This window comes from Lagenorhynchus albirostris, chromosome 14 (assembly GCF_949774975.1).
Source record: "Lagenorhynchus albirostris chromosome 14, mLagAlb1.1, whole genome shotgun sequence".
Taxonomy (NCBI): Eukaryota; Metazoa; Chordata; class Mammalia; order Artiodactyla; family Delphinidae; genus Lagenorhynchus; species Lagenorhynchus albirostris.
This window is the reverse complement of record NC_083108.1, coordinates 27,170,263-27,190,124: the sequence shown is the minus strand read 5'-3', so window position 1 is coordinate 27,190,124 and position 19,862 is coordinate 27,170,263. Positions and strand designations below refer to the sequence as shown.

Below are 19,862 nucleotides of genomic sequence, written 5' to 3'. Positions count from 1 at the left end.
ATAGGAGTCAGAACACTGTGGTCAGATTCCAGCTCTACCACCTCATCTTGGTCAAGTCATATACTCCGAGTGTGTGGTTTTAATGTGAAAATAGGTAAAATAATGTGTGTCCATCTATTTTACAGGATTCCTGTGAGAATGAAACAAATATAGGAAAACACAGAAAACTATACATTCCCGTAGAAATATAAAGAACCTCTCATGGCGTTAACTACAGAGTGATGGAAGGAGAGAACTTTAGGAAACGCAAGAAATGAATGCAAGAATGGCTGAGTGGCAGTGCCAGTGCCAGCAGCTGTATGCCGTTTTAAAACAGTCTCCAGCACATTTAGAAAGAAAAAACAGCCTGGCTCTAGGCAGCTTTAGTTCTCGTTCTGGAGGAGATACCATGGAGAGCGCAGAGAGCTGCGAGGTGGTAACGGAGGAGAGCGTTGCAGTGCTGAAGCCTTGGACCAGCCTAGTCCAAGGGCTCAGCGCCTGGAGTCCTAGTAAAAACTACAACTCCCAGAAATCCCGAGCCCCAAAGGGGGCGTGCCCAACGGTGTGCGGGCGGGGTCGTCAGAGCAAGCGGGGCGCTTGTCCCGCGAGAAGCTGCTCGAGAAGTGGCGGGAGTGGCGGCTATGGAAGCGCTGGAGGAGAAAGAGGCGCAGGTGATGGGGCGGGAGCGGGGCTTTGCGGCATCCCGGAAACCGCGTCTTTCATACACCCACCCTGCCAGCGGATCTCCTGGGCACGCCACTTTTACTTTGTTTTTCTGCTGGTCCATATCTAGCCCCGCCTTCAAGATCTGAGAGCCTCCCCGCCCCACCCTCCTTAGACCATCGCCCCCCACCCCCACCCTTGGAAAGGGAGTTTCCCTTCCTTCCCGGCCTTCCCTGCCAGGATTCGAGCTTGGAGAGGGGTTGAGGAGAGCCCCCTGGTACGAAACCTACCCCTGGAGACTGGAGGGGGACTTCTGAACCCAAAGTCAACTTCCAGCCAAGCCTAGCCGTTCACTGCTGCTTCCTACCAGAATTTTCACACCAGACCTGCTTCAGTGTCTCGCATCCCAGCTCTAGGAGTTTCCGGGCATTGCGAGTCTTGTGGTGTGTTGAGGACAACGCTTTTTTCAGACTTTGCAACTGTAATAATGCCTTAGCACGTGCATATTGATCTTTAAAGTTATTCGAGTGATGTAAATATTAGCCTATACTGCTTTCGTAGCTTTGGGAAAGGATAGATTGTTTTCTGGTAGTTTTATCTATTGTGCTTGCTCACTTTTTATTTCCTGACATCTGGTATCTCTCTCCCTAAAGACAAATTAGGATGTGAAGTAAGTAGGATGCCAGAATATTCATGGAAAGCATTTCCTTTGCTACTCATCACTTCTTGGCCATATTTTCTTCGTGCTATTGCAAAAAACAAGGCTTACAAAATTTGTATCCCTTGTAATGGTTAGGTTGCTGCCTGGTTGAAAAAAATATTTGGAGATCATCCCATTCCACAATATGAGGTGAATCCGCGGACAACGCAGATTTTGCATCACCTTTCAGAACGCAACAGGGTCCGGGACAGGGATGTCTACCTGGTAATAGAGGACTTGAAACAAAAAGCAAGGGAATATGAATCAGAAGGTGAGATTAATTCCAGAGTGTTGAATGAGATAATAACTAGAGGTAACCAAATTGTTTAACACTGAAGTATACAAGATTGATTTAGTGTAGACTACTTGCCAGTTTTGCTTCTTTATTTTACCGAGATTTGTCTTACACTGTGTTGTTATAGTAACTATCATAAATTTCATTATAGTATATATTTTATTGATACTCTGATGGTGAAACAGTAACCCCTAAAAGATAAGAGTCTAAACTTATTAGCCTGACATATACGATACCTGTGGTTTTTCACTTACATATCTTTTGGTCTCTTTCCAGTCTCCATGCTTTAGTTATAATGAGCCATCATGACACCTGAGGTGGCAGCCATGAACTGTGACTTGAACAAATCACTCTGTTGCCATGTATTCATGGGACTGCATGAGAATTTTCTGCTGTGCATATGTAGTTTAAAAAAGTGTATTCAACACATCCATTGTCTTTATAACACAAACCACAAAAATAAAGATTGGGAATATACAAAAGGAAAGAAGTGAGATCTACGTTTGCCTACACTTAAGCAGGTGTATGGCATACGTTACATATGTTGTTTTGAATGTAGAGCAATTTATATTGTAAATCTATTGCATATGTGCTTTTTTCCACTTTTCTTCTAAAACATTAATATGCAGTAAAGTGACTTTTTGTTTGGTGTACTGTTTTAACACACATGGATTCTGAGAACCACCCCCACAGCTAAGATGCAGAACAGTTCTGTCACCCCCAAACACCTCCCCTGTGATGTTCCTTTGTAGTCATACTCTCCCGTATGCCTTTAAACTTGTTTAAATTTTAAATGATTTTGTTTTAGTAGTTATTAAAATAAAGTATGGAGAAAGGGGCTTTGAGTCCAGAAAAATCTTATTTTGCAAGAGCTTTCTTTTTGTCTATACTATTATGTAATGAAAATTTGAATGATTTTAAAAGTAAGATTATTCATGGCTGTCCTTGAGTACTTTTTAGGGTGGCATATATTAAGTAGCAAATGTTTCTAGTAATACATACAAAATTTTGACTATTTTCTGTACTAAAGTATCCAGAAGAGCCCTGCCACCATTGATATCTTAACTCTACACTTCATGTGCTTTATTTTTTTCTTAAAATATTTATTTATTTAGGTTGCGATGGGTCTTAGTTGTGGCATGTGGGCTCTTAGTTGCGGAATGCGGACTTCTTAGTTGCGACATACTCTTAGTTGTCGCACGCATGTGGGATCTAGTTCCTTGACCAGGGATTGAACCTGGGCCCCCTGCATTGGGAGCGCAGATTCTTACCCACTGGACCACTAGAGAAGTCCCCATGTACTTTATTTTTTTTTTAATTTATTTATTTATTTATTTTTGGCTGCGTTGGGTCTTCGTTGCTGCGGGTAGGCTTTCTCTAGTTGCGTTGAGCGGGGGCTATTCTTCGTTGCAGTGTGTGGGCTTCTCATTGCTGTGGCTTCTCTTATTGCGGAGCAACAAGCGGCTCCGAGCGCAGGCTCAGTAGTTGTGGCACACGGGCTTAGTTGCTCCGCGGTATGTTGATCTTCCTGGGCCAGGGCTCAAACCTGTGTCCCCTGCATTGGTGGGAGGATTCTTAACCACTGTGCCACCAGGGAAGTCCAACCCCCCATGTACTTTATTTTTTCTTTTTTTTTAAGATATTAAGATTATTTTTTATTATTTAAAAAAAAATTTTTATTTTTGGCTGCATTGGGTCTTTGTTGCTGAGTGCTGGCTTTCTCTAGTTGCGGCGAGCGGGGGCTACTCTTCGTTGCGGTGTGTGGGCCTCTCATTGCGGTGGCTTCTCTTGTTGAGGAGCACGGCCTCTAGGCACGCGGGCTTCAGTAGTTGTGGCATGCAGGCTTCAGTAGTTGTGGCTCACGGAGCACAGACTCAGTAGTTGTGGCGCACGGGCTTAGTTGCTCTGAGGCATGTGGGACCTTCCTGGACCAGGGATTGAACCCATGTCCCCTGCATTGGCAGGCGGATTCTTAACCACTGCGCCACCAGGGAAGTATCCCCCACCACGTCCTTTAATTGTTACTCCTCTTTTCTAAGTTTTTCCTCCTTTTAAACAGCAAAGCTGTCAAGCAGAGAACAGAAAATTTATGGAACCTTGTAACAAATATAGATTCATATACACTGTTAAGGAACTCCTGCTTCCAGAGTTTCTAAATTTTGAGTAGTGATACTCTATAGCCCCCAGGACTTGAATGACTTTTGAGCAAAAAATCATTTCTTTGATTTAGTTTTTATTTCTGCACAGTACAGTTCTTTGCAGCACGTAAGATTGGAACATTTTGGAAATATTTTCAGGAATTGGGAAAGGATGTAAAAGTTTTGTATGAATCCTTTTTTTTTTTTTTTTTCCGTTACGCGGGCCTCTCACTGTTGTGGCCTCTCCCGTTGCGGAGCACAGGCTCTGGACGCACAGGCTCAGCGGCCATGGCTCATGGGCCCAGCCGCTCCGCGGCATGTGGGATCTTCCCGGACCAGGGCACGAACCCGTGTCCCCTGCATCGGCAGGCGGACTCTCAACCACTGCGCCACCAGGGAAGCCCTGTATGAAGACTTTTTAATCGTGACAAATACAGATGAAACTATTGAAAACATTCATTCTTTATACTGCCAATTCTTCAGTTGAGGAGGAAAATTAAAAGAAATTTCCCTAGCTAGAACCTCCAATAAAATGTTGAATAGATGTAGACATCTATTAGAGTAGACATCCTTATCTTGTTCCTCATCTTAGAGGGAAAGCATCTAGTCTTTACTGTTGAGCACAATGTGAGTTGTGGGTTTTTTGTAGATGCCCTTTTTCCGGTTGAGGAAGTTTCTTTCTATTCCTACTTTGTTGAGTGTCCATATCACGAAAGGGTGCTGGATTTTGTCAGATGCTTTTTCTGTCTATTGAGATGATCATATGACTTTAGTTTTTTATTCTGTCGATATGATGTGTTACATGAATTGGCTTTCAGACGTTAATCCAACATTTATCCATAAGATAAATCCACGTCCTCATGGTGTATAATTTTTTAATAGGTTGCTGGATTCAATTGCTAGTATTTTGTTGAGAATTTTTGCATCCATATTTATAACAGATAGTGGTCCGTAGTTTTCTTTCCTTTTAATATGTCTTTTTCTGGTTTTAGTGTCAGGATAATATTGGCCTCACAGAAACAGTTGAGAATTATTCCCTCCTTCCTATTTTTTGGAATAGTTGATGAAGAATTGGTATTAATTCTTTATGTAATCTATAGAACTCAATGGTAAAACCATCTGGACCTGAGCTTTTTTTGTGGGTAGATTTTGATTACTAATTCAGTCTCTTTGCTTACTGTAGGTCTATTAGATTATCTACTTGTTCTTGAATTAGATTCAGTAGTTAGTGTCCTTTTTGGAATTTGTCCATTTCATCTAAGTTATCTAAATTTCTGGGTACAATTGTTCATAGTATTCCTTTGTAATCCTTTTTATTAAGTAGGTAGATCAGTGGAATGTACTGTCTTCTGATGCTAGTAATTTGAGTCTTTTTTCTTCTTAGTCAATCTAGGTGAAGGTTATAGCACAGGAAAGTCTGCTCTCTCTCTCTATATATATATATTTAAGGAAATGACAGTCACCTGATATTCATAGTGGTGTGCTTTATAGTTTATTTTATTGCCATTGTTTTAATTTTTTTAATATTTATTTATTTGGTCATGTTGAGTCTTAGTTGCAGCAGGCAGGCTCCTTAGTTGCGGCTTGTGGGCTCCTTAGTTGCGACTTGCCGGCTCCTTAGTTGTGGCATGCAAACTCTTAGTTGCAGCATGCATGTAGGATCTAGTTCCCCAGTCAGGGATCGAACCCAGGCCCCCTCATTGGGAGCATGGAGTCTTAACCACTGTGCCATCAGGAAAGTCCCTCTGCTCAATATTCTGTAATAACCTAAATGGGAAAAGAATTTGAAAAAGAATAGGTACTCTACATGTATAACTGAATCACTTTGCTGTACATCTGAAACTAACACAACATTGTTAATCAACTATATTCCAATACAAAAAAAATTTTTGTTTTTAAATCTAGGTGAAGGTTTTTGAAGTATGTTGAGCTTTTCAAAGAACTAGCCTTTGGTTTTAATGATTTTTTTCTTCTTTTTTAATCTATTTTATTAACTTTCACTCTGTTCTTTATTATTTCTTTCATTTGGCTTGCTTTAGGTTTAGTCTGCTCTTCTTTTTTAAATGTTTTAAGCTTAGGCTATTGATTTGAGATCTTTCTTCTTTTTTAACCTAGGAATTTACAAGTATAAATTTCCCTCTAAGCACTGGTTTAGGTGCATCCCCTAAGTTTTGGTATGTTATGTCTTCATTTTCATTCACCTCAAAGGATTTGATTTCTTTTTGACGCATTGGTTATTGGGAGTATGTTGTTTAATTCCACATGTTTATGAGTTTCCCAAATTTCTTTCTAATTTCTAATTTCATTCCATTGTAATGGGGGAATACTTTGTATCATATGACGGTATTATCATTATAAAATGTCCCTGTTTATCTCTAGTAACATTTTTTGTTAAAAAGTCTATTTTATCTGATATTAGTATAGCCACTTCAGCTTTCTTGTGGTTGCTGTTCGCATTATATATCTTTTTCCATCCTTTATTTTCATTGCACGTTGCTCTATTGCACTTCACAGATATTGAGGGGTCTTTTTTTACAAATTGAAGTTTTGTGGCAACCCTGTGTTGAGCAAATCTATCATTTTTCCAATAGCATTTGCTCACTTCGTATCTCTTACATTTTGGTAATTCTCACAATATTTCAGACTTTTCCATTTCTCTCTCCGTCTCCTTGGGCCTCCATATTCCCTGAAACATAACAAATTGAAAATAGTCCTATTAATAACCCTACAGTGGCCTCTAAGTGTTCAGGTAAAAGGAAGTCACATGCCTCTCACTTTAAATCAAAAGCTAGAAATGATGAAGCTTAGTGAGGAAGGCATGTTGGAAACCAAGACAGGCTGAAAGCTAGGGCTCTTATGCCAGACAGTTAGCCAAGTTGTGAATGCAAAAGAAAAGTTCTTGAAGGATATTAAAAGTGCTACTCCAGTGAGTCATTTCCACTTTCAAGTCATTCTTTAATAAATACATTTCATAAGGCTATAGCTGGCATAGATAGTGATTCCTCTAATGGATCTGGGCAAAGTAAATTGAAAACCTCTGGAAAGAATTCACCATTCTAGATGCCACTGAAAACATTCGTGATTCGTGAGAAGAGGTAAAAATATCAGCATTAGCAGGAGTTTGGAAGAAGTTGATTCCAGCCCTCATGGATGACTTTGAGGGGTTCAAGACTCCAGTGGAGGAAGTAACTGCAGGTGTGGTGGCAATAGCAAGAGAACTAGACTTAGAAGTGCAGCCTAAAGATGTGACTGAATTGCTGCCATCTCATGATAAGACTTTCATGGATGAGGAGTTGCTTCTGATGGATGAGCGAAGAAAGTGGTTTCTTGAGAAGGAATCTACTCTGGTGAAGATGCTGTGACGATCGTTGAAATGACAACAAAAGATTTAGTATATTACATAACTTACTTGATTAAAGCAGTGGCAGGGTTTCAGAGGATTGAGTCCAGTTTTGAAAGAAGTTCTTGGGTAGACTGCTGTCAAACAGCATTGCATGCTACAGGGAAATCATCTGTGAAAGGAAAAGTCAAATCAATGTGGCGAACTCTGTTGTCCTATTTTAAGAAATTGCCACAGAATTGCCCAGCCTTCAGCAACCATCACCTTGATCAGTCAGCAGCCATCAACATCGAGGCAAGACCCTCCACCAGCAAAAAGATTATAACTCACTGAAGACTCAGATGTGGTTATCATTTTTTAGCAATAAGGTATTTTTAAATTAAGGTATGTACATTGTTTTTTAGGCATAATGCTATTGCACACTTAATAGACTACAGTATAATATAAACATAACTTTTATATGTCCTGGGAAACCAAAAAATTCACATGACTCTTTATTGCAATATTTGCTTTATTGCAGTGTTCTGGAACCCCAGTATCTCTGAGTTATGCCTGAATTTGTATCTCTGAGTGTGAAGTGTGTCTCCTATAGACAGCATGTAGTGGGATCCTGTTGTTTTTTTCAGTCTTATAATCTCTGCCTTTGGGTTGGATTGTTTAATGCATTCCCATTTAATGTTATTATTGATATAGTTGTATTTATATCTGCCAATTTACTTTTCATTTTCTATATATTACATCTTTTTTTGTTTCGCTATTTTTCCCTTATCGCTTTCTTTTGCATTAGGTAAATATTTTCTAACGTAACATTTAAATTTCTAAAGTGATTTTTTACTTCTTTTTTTTCAGTTCTTTTTAGTGTTGCTCTGAGGTTTGCAAATAAATCTTACCAGCTCAGCTTCATATTTGTACTAGCTTAATTCCAGTGAGATAGAGAAATGTTGCTCCTATGTAGCTCTGTTCCTCTTTTCCCCGCTTTTGTGGTATTATTGTTACACATATTACATCTAATAATATTATGGACTCAACAGTATACTGTTATATTATTACTTAACCATCTGTAGTCATTTCCTTAGCCCTTTACACCTTTACTACCACCACATCCTTTGTGCTGATACATTTCTATAACCCAACAATACCTTATATAAGTATTATTTTATCCAATTGCTTTTTAAGTCAGTTAAGAGAAAAATGAAGGAAAAAATGCATTTATGCTCTTTATAATTCTGCATTTACCTTTAAGGTCTGGTGACAATGAAATTCTCTCAGTTTTTGTCTATCTGGGAGTCTTCATTTTGCATTTATTTTTGAAAGAAAGCTTTGCTACGTGTAGGATTCTTGCTTGACAGTTTGCTCTTTGAGCACTTTGAATATGTTATCCTGTTGCCGTTTGGTCTCCATTGTTTCTGTCAAGAAGTTGACTGTTAATCTTACTGAGGTTTCCTAGTATATGTCATTTTTCTTTTGCTGTTTTCAAGATTTTCTCCTTGTCTTTTTTTTTTTTAAATAAATTTATTTATTTATTTATTTTTGGCTGTGTTGGCTCTTTGTTGCTGCGCACGGGCTTTCTCTAGTTGCGGTGAGCAGGGGCTAGTCTTCGTTGCAGTGCACGGGCTTCTTATTGCGGTGGCTTCTCTTGTTGCGGAGCATGGGCACTACGCGTGCAGGCTTCAGTAGTTGTGGCACACGGGCTCAGTAGTTGTGGCTCGCAGGCTCTAGAGTGCAGGCTCAGTAGTTGTGGCACACGAGCTTAGTTGCTCCGTGACATGTGGGATCTTCCCGGACCAGGGCTCGAACCCGTGTCCGCTGCATTTGCAGGCAGATTCTTAACCACTATGCCACCAGGGAAGCCCCCTCACTGAATTTTAATAGATTTTCTTGAACAGATGTTTCTTCATTTGCTGTTTGTCCTTAGGAGCATTTCCAGAAGCTTTAAATGGTTGTGTTTTGTTTTGGGGGGTATATCTTTGTTTTGCTTTTTGGTTTTTTTTTTTACAATTTTCACCAGTTTCACTGGAGTGTAGGTGAGCAGAGCTCCTCACACTGTTATGTTGGAAGTCAGACTCCTGGTGGATTGATTTTTGGCAAAGATGACAAGACAATTTAATGGAGGAAAGAATAGCCTTTTCAGTGAACAGTGCTGGGATAGGTGGATATCCACATGTACAAGAATGAAATTGGACCCTGCCTCATAACATATATAAGAATTAACTCAAAATGAATGAAAAACCTAAAAGTAAGAGCTGAATCTAAAGCTCAGAAGACAGCATATGTGTATATCTTCATAACTTTGGATTTGGCAATGGTTTCTTAGCTATGATACCAAAAACACAAGCAACAAAAGAAAAGTAGGTAAATTGGACATCATCAGAATTAAAAGCTTTTGTCCTCAAAGGATACCATCAAGTAGATGAAAAGACAGCCCACAGAGTGGGAGAAAATATTTGCAAATTGTATATCTGATAAGGGACTTATATCTACAATAAATGAAGAATTCTTACAACTGAATAATAAAGAGACAACCCAGTTAAAAATGGATAAGGGAGAGAATTCCCTGGCAGTCCAGTGGTTAGGACCCCACGCTTCCACTGCAGGGGCCCAGGTTCTATCCCTGGTCAAGGAACTAGGATCCCATAAGCTGCGGCCAAAAAGAAAGGTTAAGGGATATGAATATACATTTCTCCCAAGAAGATATACAAATGGCCAGCAAGCACAGCATCATTAGCCATCAGGGAAATGCAAATCAAAACCACATTGCACTTCACACCTACAAGGATGGCTATAATCAAAAAGACAAGGTCTTGGATTATCATTTTACCGATCATTATTCAGTTCTATGAATGATCACTGTGCAAAAAAAATAAATAATACAGCTGTTGGTGAAGATGACACTGTGGAGAAATTGGAACCTTCATACGTTTCTGACAGGAATGTAAAAATCAGTAGCTTTGGAAAACAGTCTAGCAGTTCTTCAAATAGTTAAACATAGAGTTACCATATGACCAGCAGTTCCACTCCTAGTTATATACCCAAGAGAAATGGAAACATATGTTTATGTAAAAACCCATATGTGAGTGTTTATAGCAGCATTATTCATAATAGCCAAAATGTGGGAGCAATCCAAATGTTCATCAATGGATGAATGGATAAATAAAATATGGTAAATCTATACAATGGAATATTATTCTTCCATAAAAAAGGATGAAGTACTGACTGATACCTGATACAGAACGGATGAACCTTGAAGCCGTTATGCTAAGTGAGAGAAACCAGTCACAGAGGATCACATATTATATGATAACATTTATATGAAATGTCCAAATTAGGCAAATGAATAGAGACAGAATGTAGGTTAGTGGTTGCTAGGGCTTCATGGGTTGGGTAGCTGGAAAATAATGACTGAGGAGTGTGGGATTTCTTTTTGGGGTGATGAAAATGTTCTAAAATACTTTAGGTGAGTGGATTATATGTTATGTGAAAGATTACAATAAAGCTGTTAAAAATTAAAGCAAAACAAAGATCTTAGTCACCATAAAACTCTTACATCTTTTCAGCTAAGCATCTTCAAGACCTTCTCCTGGAGAGTGTGAATTTTTCCCCTGCCAATCTCTCTAGCACTGGTTCCAGGTATCTGGATGCTTTGGTTGACAGTGCTGTGGCCCTTGAAACAAAGGATACCTCACTAGCTAGGTAATTCTTGTGACAATTTTAATTTCTGCAGTCATATACGCTGTAAGGTCTTGACCTAAGGAGCTTTTGTTTCTCAGGGTAATTCTGTATAGGAAATTAGCAGTGTATGCAGAAATACTGAATTTAGTTAACTCCTTATCATTGCTAGTGAGTATGTATAATTACTTCAGATAAACTTGGTATTGGTTAAATTTTAGTGTTTCCTTCTTTCAGGATTAGGTTTGTGAAGGCTGGTTCTCATGTATATTTGAAAAGGGATTAGGTATCACATCACTCCCTGTAAACAGTAAAAAGAGCAGTAGGCTAAATCATCTGTTGAGCATAGAGTAGTGATTTTTGGTTATGTCCCTACCCTATTGGATAGAGTAGGTTAAAGACCTTCAGTTCTTTGTGACAGGCATTTCACCTATATAATGACATTATCCTTCTAACAACCTTAAGAGGAAACTGAAGCTCAGGAGAGGTGAGTTAAATAATTTCTCTGAGCTAGTAAATGGCAGGGTTGGGATTCAAACCCGGTCTGACTCAAAAGTCCATAGGACTATCACTGTTGGCTGCATCTTAGCTAGGACTACTGCTACAACTTCTAATCAGAGAATTATATGGCCATTCTGCTTAACTGCTAATATAAGAGCTTGGAATATATACAAATATATATATATAAATATATATATAAATATATATATATAAATATATATATACACACACTTAAATAGTAGAGTTTTAGATATAAGATCATGTGGGCCGTATGGCAGCAGAAATCTAGACTTGAATTAAGTCAATTCAGCAGTCAATTAAGTCAATTCACCAAATACTAATTATATCCTAGGCATATAATCTATATAACTCTTTATGTAACTACCTGTCTCCCTCTCCCTTCCTCCCTCCCTATATATATGTGTGTGTGTGTGTGTATATATATATATATATATATATGTTTGTGTGTGTGTGTATATATATATATATGTATAGCTATACATATAGGCACTGGGGAAGCAGAAATGAATAGAATAATGAGTGCCAGCAAGTACAGTCTCTGCTCATGGTAAATTAATGGAGATGGACATGTAAAATTATAACAGAGTATGACAGCTGCAATACTACAGTAATGTACAAGCTGTAGCTAGGAAGCACAGAGGAAGGAGTAGTAAATTCCAGAATGGGAGTAAATCTTATTTGAGTTTTGAAGGACAAATGGAAATTTGCCAGCTGAAGAAGGTTATTCCAGACAGTGAGAACAGCGTGTAAAATAGTATAGAGGTATGAAACAGCATGGTTAAAGAAGAATCCACACAGAAATAAAATCAGTTTTAGAAATGAGGAATAATTGTAATTATTGTCCTTAATGTCCATTTACGTGACTAGATTCTTCTTTTAGTTTTATCCCTGCAGTGAATGATTTGACGTCTGATCTTTTTTGCACCAAATCCAAAAACGAAGAAATCAAGCTTGAATTGGCAAAACTTGAGAAAAATCTAACTGCAACTTTAGTATTAGAAAAATGTCTACAAGAGTAAGTAATTGAGTTGGAAGTGGTGACAATTTTTATTATAAAGGCAGTAACAGGACATTAGTTTGGGCCATAGATATGATTTAAAACAACACATTAGGAAATGGGAAGATAAAATGTTTTTTTAAGTAGAAAATGACTTGGGTGAAGGTAGGAGTGGTTGAGTACATATTTTTACCTTTTACTTTATACAGTTTCTTTTTTCTCTCTGTTTTACAAATAACCTGTTTATAATTTTCAAAATGTATGTGAATTTTTTTTTTTTACTTATAAACTATGGTGCAACTTAAAGTCATGTTATATTTTGTTGCCCTTTCCTACTAGAGCTCTGGTATCCCTCTTGATGCTTTGGACCTTCTTTAGGTCCCTGTAGCCCCAGAGATTAGATGCTGGGGATCAGGAGTATGTGTATGCACAAGTAATTTACTGGTGTGTAAATTTATCCAACAAATATTGACTATGTATATGCAAAGCACTGTGTCATGTCACACTTAGGAGAGAGGCCTTTGGGACCTCCATAATTCAAATTGACTTTAGGATCTGTTAAGTCACTTTTTTGTGCAGCAGATCTACTTTCTCCAAGAATAATTGGCATAAATTAATCTTAAAATTATTTAGTATTCCTTGAGGAAAATCCCAGATGGCAACATGGAGGGAAAGATGACCTAGAAGGGTGCTTGGTAGCCAGTCTGGGATATAAAATTTATGGTAGAAAATCCAGCAAGTGTGTTATCTCCTCTTGATACTCTTGACTAATCCAGAGTTGAATCGAAAAAGTGGTAGAGCTTCCTCTTTATAATAATTTCACTGAGAAGAAAATGTTCTCAACTTCATTTTTTAAAGGGATCTCAAGAAGGCAGAGTTGCATCTGTCTATGGAAAGGACCAAAGTTGACAATCGTCTTCAGAACATGGACTTCCTAAAAGCCAAGTCAGAGGAGTTCAGGTCTGGAATTAGAGCTGCAGAGGTTTGTATGAAGGACTGAATATATTTAGCTCGCTTCAGACTTATTTTCAACTTTCATCCTCAGAAATAGGCAGTATTGTTATTCCCTTTTTACGACCAGGGAACTGCGTTGAAGGCGGGTAACTTGCTCAAGGTTACACAGCTACTTAACAGCAGATCCCAATTCAAATGCAGGCTGCCAGGCCCGGAAGCTCAGGCTCTTAAGCACTGCCCCCATCTTGTCACAAATCTCTGTCTGAAATGACTCGCATGCAACATAAAAGTGCTTAGGAGCAGGTGTAGTCCTTCATCTATGATTTATAGCTTCTCTTTACTGTGTTATATACTGAAAATATTTCATGAGGGTCACTTGCAAAATAATTTTTTAAACTGAACTCCCTGTTTTTGTAATTGTAGGAGCAACTTTCAGCCAGAGGAATGGATGCTTCTCTGTCTCATCAGTCACTGGTAGCACTTTCAGAGGTACGCTTACTTTAACCCAATTTAACTTTCTTTAAAATGTTCGTGCACAATCTACTTTTCCATTTGTTTCTTTTTATAGAGCTTTATTCACTATTGACCTGATTTATTTTCCTTTACCGCTGTACTTTATGTTCACCAGTATTTATATCTTTATTACTTGTTTATCTATATATCTTCTTCCATTTGTTTGGTTTCCTTTATTTATTACTATATGCTAGAAACTCTTTGCTGGAGTCAGTTATATGTTATTGATTTATTTATTGAATGAATGTATCGAGGGACTATGTGCTAACCACCTAGGTCCTCCTCTTTATTCTCTTTCAGTAAAACACAGGTCCCATACTCCTGTAGAATGCAATTCTGGGGTTTTAGATTGTATAAGGGTTTTATCTTTCATGGGAAGAGGGAGAAATGAAAGGTTTTGTTTTACTTTTTTTTCTTAAGATTTTTTTGTAGTTTGATTTTTGGAATTTAAAATTGGCAATTCATAAGTATGTATTTGAGACTCTTAATTATTCCCTGATGTTCTGATTCCTCTTAATTACATTGTTTTGTATTCCTAGGCAGCATACTTAAATCTTATTCTTCATAAATGGGAGTATAACTTTCCTATTTTAGCATCTTCTAAGGATTGTTTCCATTTGTTATCCATTTATCTTTGAAACTCTTTATTTGATACATTATTTAAACTATCCTAATGTTAATGCTTTGTCATGTTTTATTTCAGAAATAGACAGTGTTTAGTTGCATTGTGAATATCGCTATTACTCTGTGTTTTTTTCACCCCCAGAAATTGGCAGAACTAAAACGACAGACTATACCTTTGAAGAAAAAATTGGAGTCCTATTTAGATTTAATGCCGGTAATTATTTTTATGAAACAAACAAACAAAAATGTTCCTCTTTTCCACCTTTCCCCAAGGGCACTAAATGATCATGAAAATACTGGGTCCATGTTTAAGGATTTAAAATCTATGCTGAGGGACTTCCCTGGTGGTCCAGTGGCTAAGACTCCATGCTCCCAATGCAGGGGGCCCGGGTTCGATCCCTGGTCAGAGAACTAGATCCCACAAGCCTCAACTAAGAGTTCGCATTCTGCAACTAAAGATCCCACATGCCACAACTAAGACCCGGTGCAGCCAAATAAATATTTAAAAAATAAATAAATAAAGTCTGTGCTGAATTTTAGTATTGTATGTACATTGGATATACTTTCTACAACATTTTTTGCCTTTTGAAAAGGATTGTTACATTCTTTTTCCCCTTGCATCCTAGCTGAGACAATATAACCTTCCTTATTTTATTTTCCTTTAAAAGAATCCATCTCTTGCTCAGGTGAAAATTGAAGAAGCAAAGCGAGAATTAGTAAGTAGTTCCATTTTTTCCTTCCAATTTTTAAAAAATAAATGCTGACATAGCTAAAGCTCCCTTTCTCCTCCTTCTTTCCTTTCTACTCAGAGGTGAGCCACAGTCCCAGACTTGCTGTGTATCATTACCATGCATCTTTTAATACTCTTATGGCATATACGTATCTTTTTTTTCATAAAAAATACATAGTGGTCTTTTAAAATTTTGTACAGATTTTCCTGGATGGAAAAGGAGGGTTGAGAGACATAGAATATTCTAGGCAGAAGGAATTAACAAAAGCATAAGAGCTGAAAAATGGAGGACTTTTTCAAGCTTCAGCAAGTGAAGCAGTCCAGCTGCTTAGGAGTATGCAGGGGAAGATAGGGCTGAAGAAGGTCAATTGGTTTATGAGATGAAGGACCTTAAATATAAAGAAGGTTGTTCTTGGAGGCTGTAGGGGACCACTGAAAGTTGTTCTGTGTTACCTTGTTTTTTAAGCTAAAGAAAATGTGATAAAGGTTATGCTTTTTGATCAGGCCAGTTGTTTAAGGAGATTTTTCTGGAATCAGTGTATAGGGTGGATTGGAGGAGGGAAAAAGAAAATTGCAGAAACTAGTTGGCCTGTTTAGGCCAGATGAGAAGTAATGAGAACAATGGCAATGAGATTGGAAAAGAGTGATGTGAGAGACATTGCAGAAGTATGTTGTTTAAGGAGTAAAAGTCAGAAAAATCTATTCAAGTATCACTGCAGTCATTCACCTCTCTAAAGGTTCCCCCCCACCTTTTAATGTTTAATAGCATCAGGAGTCTGAAAACTTTTGGGGTGTGGGAAGTGGGGAGATATAAAAGCAAGGGGAATATCTCAAAGAATATTTAATATTTTGTAATGGTATTTTAAAAAATTTCTGTTTCAATGTTTTTCCTTTTTGCTTCCCGTATTTTAAATAACATTAGAAGTTAGAGCACCTTCTTTATGTCCTTATTTATAATATTTATGCTGTTTCTTTCTTCCTTTAGGATACTGTTGAAGCTGAACTTACAAAGAAAGTAAACATGATGGAACTGTGACCAGAGCCAAATAAATTTCATCTTAACAAAGTAAACTGAATAGGACTTTAAAGCATTATTTCCTCATGGCATTCCTTACACCTTAATTTCTGTGTTCTTAGATGAGATAATAATGTCATTATTGATAGAATAGTGGTTTCTGATTGTGTATTAAATTTTTATGCTCAAATACAGTTTCGTATGAAAAAACATCGGTTTTCTATGCTGTTGGTGGTTAAATGTCCTTCAGTAGTTCTCTTAGGTGAACTGTGACTGTTGTCCTGCAGTCGCTCACTAGGTCAGCTAAGTGAAAGGGAAAGGTTCTGCAACTTCAGTTATGTTTCTCCCACACCCCCGATCAGCTTACCTGCCTACCTCCAAATGTTCATATATGCAGGAATTTGGTTTATGAAAAAGATGACCTTTTAAATCGGTCGTAGAGAGATAGGTAATTCAACACATGGTGCTAGATCTGTACTTCACCCCTTGTATCAGGGTAATTTCAAGGGATCAAAGATTTAAATTTTTTTTTAAAAAGTTAGTAAAAGAAATGGAGGAGTTTCAATGTTTTGATTTTTAAATAATCACAGAGTCAGAAACTTATGACAAATCCAGGAGCCATAAAAAAACGATTGAAATGTTTGAAAATTTTGAAATACCAAAACTTCCTGTATGGCAAAATCTTTCATAAATAAAATCAAACCATGACAAATGTAGTGTAGAGAAGAAGAGAGATTTTTCACTATGTAGCTTTTTGGACTTCAAAAAATTTTGTACCAGGGAATCAAGAAGCAATTAGTTTTTTAAAGATTATCTAATTGACCTTAAAAATTTCCCTCCTCTCCTTTTCCACAAATATATGGCTAAAGACATTTGTATTTCCTTTTTTGGAGACTGTCCATTTCCTTTAGCCATTTAGGTATGGTAGTTTGATCTTTTTCTTAACAGTTTAAGACAGCTCCTGATGTGTTAGCTATATTTGAATTGTAAATATTTTCCAAGTTTGTCGTTTAACTTAATTGCAGTGCTTTTGGTAAGGTAACTTGGTAGGTTGACTGTGGAAATAACCACCATAATTCTTCCCATGGCTGTGCACTCACCCTTTGTATTGTGACCTTGCTACTTTTCCGTTGAGAGGTGGAGTCTATATCTAGCAAATATTAGAAAAACAGAGGATTAAAAACTGGTTGTGTGGGACTTCCCTGGTAGTCCAGTGTTTAAGAACCACCTTCCAAATTAGGGGATGCGGATTTGGACCCTGGTCGGGGAACTAAGATCCCACATGCCATAGGGCAATTAAGCCTGTGCACCACAACTAGAGAGGAGCCCACACACCACAACAAAGAGCCTGTGCACCACAACTAAGACCCGATGCAGCCAAATAAATAAAATAAAAAACAAAACAAAACTGGTTTTGCATTGGATCTTGCCCTCTCTTACTGCTCTAGAATTCTGAGACTATCATGTGAAGAAGCCTGGACTATTGGAGGATGAGCTGAGACAAGTAATTCCAGCTGAGCCCTGTTCCCACCCCAAGACCAAACAGGCTGCCAACTGCCAAATATGGGAATGAGTCCTTCTTACACTGTCCAGCCCCACTTGAGCCACTAGCAGACTGCAGAGATCAACCACACTGATGCAGGCTAGAAGCCAACAGAGTCAACCCTTAGAATCATGAGAAATAAGAAATGATTGTTGTTTGAAGCTTATTTTAAGTTTGGGGCTGGTTGTTAGCTGCAGTAGCTAGTTGATAAAATAGCTTTTGAAACTTATGTTCAAAGAAAAAGGAGAGCAAAAAATGTACAATATAAGAATCAAAAAAGAGGGACTTCTCTGGTGGTCCAATAGGTAAGGCTCCATGCCAGTGCAGGGGGTCTGGGTTTGATCCTTGGTTGGCGAACTAGATCCTGCATGCGTGCCACAACTAAGAGTCTGCTTGCCACAAGTAAAGTCTACATGCCGCAACTAAGACCCGGCACAGCTTAAATAAATAATGAAAGACAGAGGCAAGCCAGGTTTGGCTCACAGACTGTATTTGTCAACTCCTGCCCTACAACAGTAGCTATAAAATGAAAACAAAGAGGTATAGCTAATACATCAGTTGTGGAGTTAGCATGGAATCATAAAAAATGCTCAGTCCAAAAGAAGTCAGGAAATGAAAAAAAAGGAAAAGATGAGACAAATAGAAAACAAGATAGTAGATTTACACACAACCATATCAATAATCGCAATAACTGCAAATGATTTAAGTACTCCAATTAAGAAGCAGAGATTGTCAGCTTGAATAAAAAAATCAAGACAGTTAAATGCTGTCCCCAAGCAACCCACTTTAAAGATACAGGTAGACTGGCCTTCCCTGGTGGCGCAGTGGTTGAGAGTCTGCCTGCCGATGCAGGGGACACGGGTTCGTGCCCTGGTCCGGGAAGATCCCACATGCCGCGAAGCGGCTGGGCCTGTGAGTCATGGCCGCTGAGCCTGCGCGTCCAGAGCCTGTGCTCTGCAACGGAAGAGGCCACAACAGTGAGAGGCCCGTGTACCACAAAAAAAAAAAAAAAAAAAAATACAGGTAGATTAAAAGTAAAATCGTGGAAAATATATACAATGTAAATAGTAACTAAAAGTTTACAGTAATATCAAAATAGATGTTAGAACAGGAGATAGAGTTGTACATTTCATAGTGATAAAGAAGCCAAAATCATCCAATGGGGAAAGAATAGTCTTATGGTGCTGGGACAATTAGATGTCCAAATGCAAAAAATAAAGTTGGACCCTTAGCTCACAGTGTATATAGAAACTAAAAATGAATCACAACCTTCAATATGAGCTAAAACTATAAAACTCTTAAAGAAAAGTTAGAGACAAGTCACGATCTTGGATATGACAAAGGATTCTTAGATATGAAGCCAAAAGCGCAAGCAACAAAAGAAAAAAATAGTTAAATTGGACTTTATGAAAATTGAAAACGTTTGTGTTTCAAAGGACACCATTAAGAAAGTGAGTAGGCAATCTACAGAATGTGGGGAAATATTTGCAAATCATGTCTGATAAGGGACTTGTACCAGAATCTATAAAAACTCACAACTCAATAATAAAAGACAAATAACCCAATTAAAAATGGGTAAGGGATTTGAATAGACATTTCTCCAGTCTAGATATATATGAATGCCTAATTAGCACATGAAAAGATGCTTGACATTAATTATCAGGGAAATAAAAATCAAAAACTCAGTGAGACACCATCTCATGCCCACTAAGATGGATAGAATAGAAGAGACATAATGACAAGTGTTGGTGAGGATGTGGACAAATTGGAACCCTCATACACTAATGGTAGGATGGTAATATGGTACAGTCATTTTGGAAAACAGTTTGGAAGGGTCTCAAATTACTAAATATCGAGTTACCTTCTGACCCAGCAACCCAACTCCCAGCTGTATACCCAAGAGAAGTGAAAACACATGTGCATACAAAAATTTATGCATGAATGTTTGCAGCAGCATTATTCATAACAATGCGAATGGGCAAACAATGTGGTATAGCCATACAATGGAATATTATTTAGTCATAAAAAGGAATGAAGTACCCAGACATGATACAACATGGATGAAACTTGAAACCATATGCTAAGGGAAAGAAGCCAGTCACAAAAAATCACTTATTGTAGGATTCCATTCATATGAAATGTCCTGAAATATATAGAGATAGCAAATGATGACTGAAGGATGA

At 38.0% G+C, this 19,862-nt stretch overlaps 1 protein-coding gene across 1 annotated transcript; it reads left to right on the top strand.

The window, feature by feature from the left end:
• The first annotated feature begins 581 nt into the window (after positions 1 to 581).
• Positions 582 to 16,197, top strand: HAUS1 (HAUS augmin like complex subunit 1). The gene is made up of 9 exons (XM_060170735.1): positions 582 to 650; positions 1,439 to 1,613; positions 10,670 to 10,805; positions 12,184 to 12,318; positions 13,159 to 13,282; positions 13,678 to 13,743; positions 14,534 to 14,605; positions 15,060 to 15,107; positions 16,107 to 16,197. The coding sequence occupies exons 1-9, from the start codon at positions 621 to 623 to the stop codon at positions 16,155 to 16,157; spliced, it is 837 nt and encodes a 278-aa protein (XP_060026718.1). The 5' UTR covers positions 582 to 620; the 3' UTR covers positions 16,158 to 16,197.
• Positions 16,198 to 19,862: the final 3,665 nt, after the last annotated feature.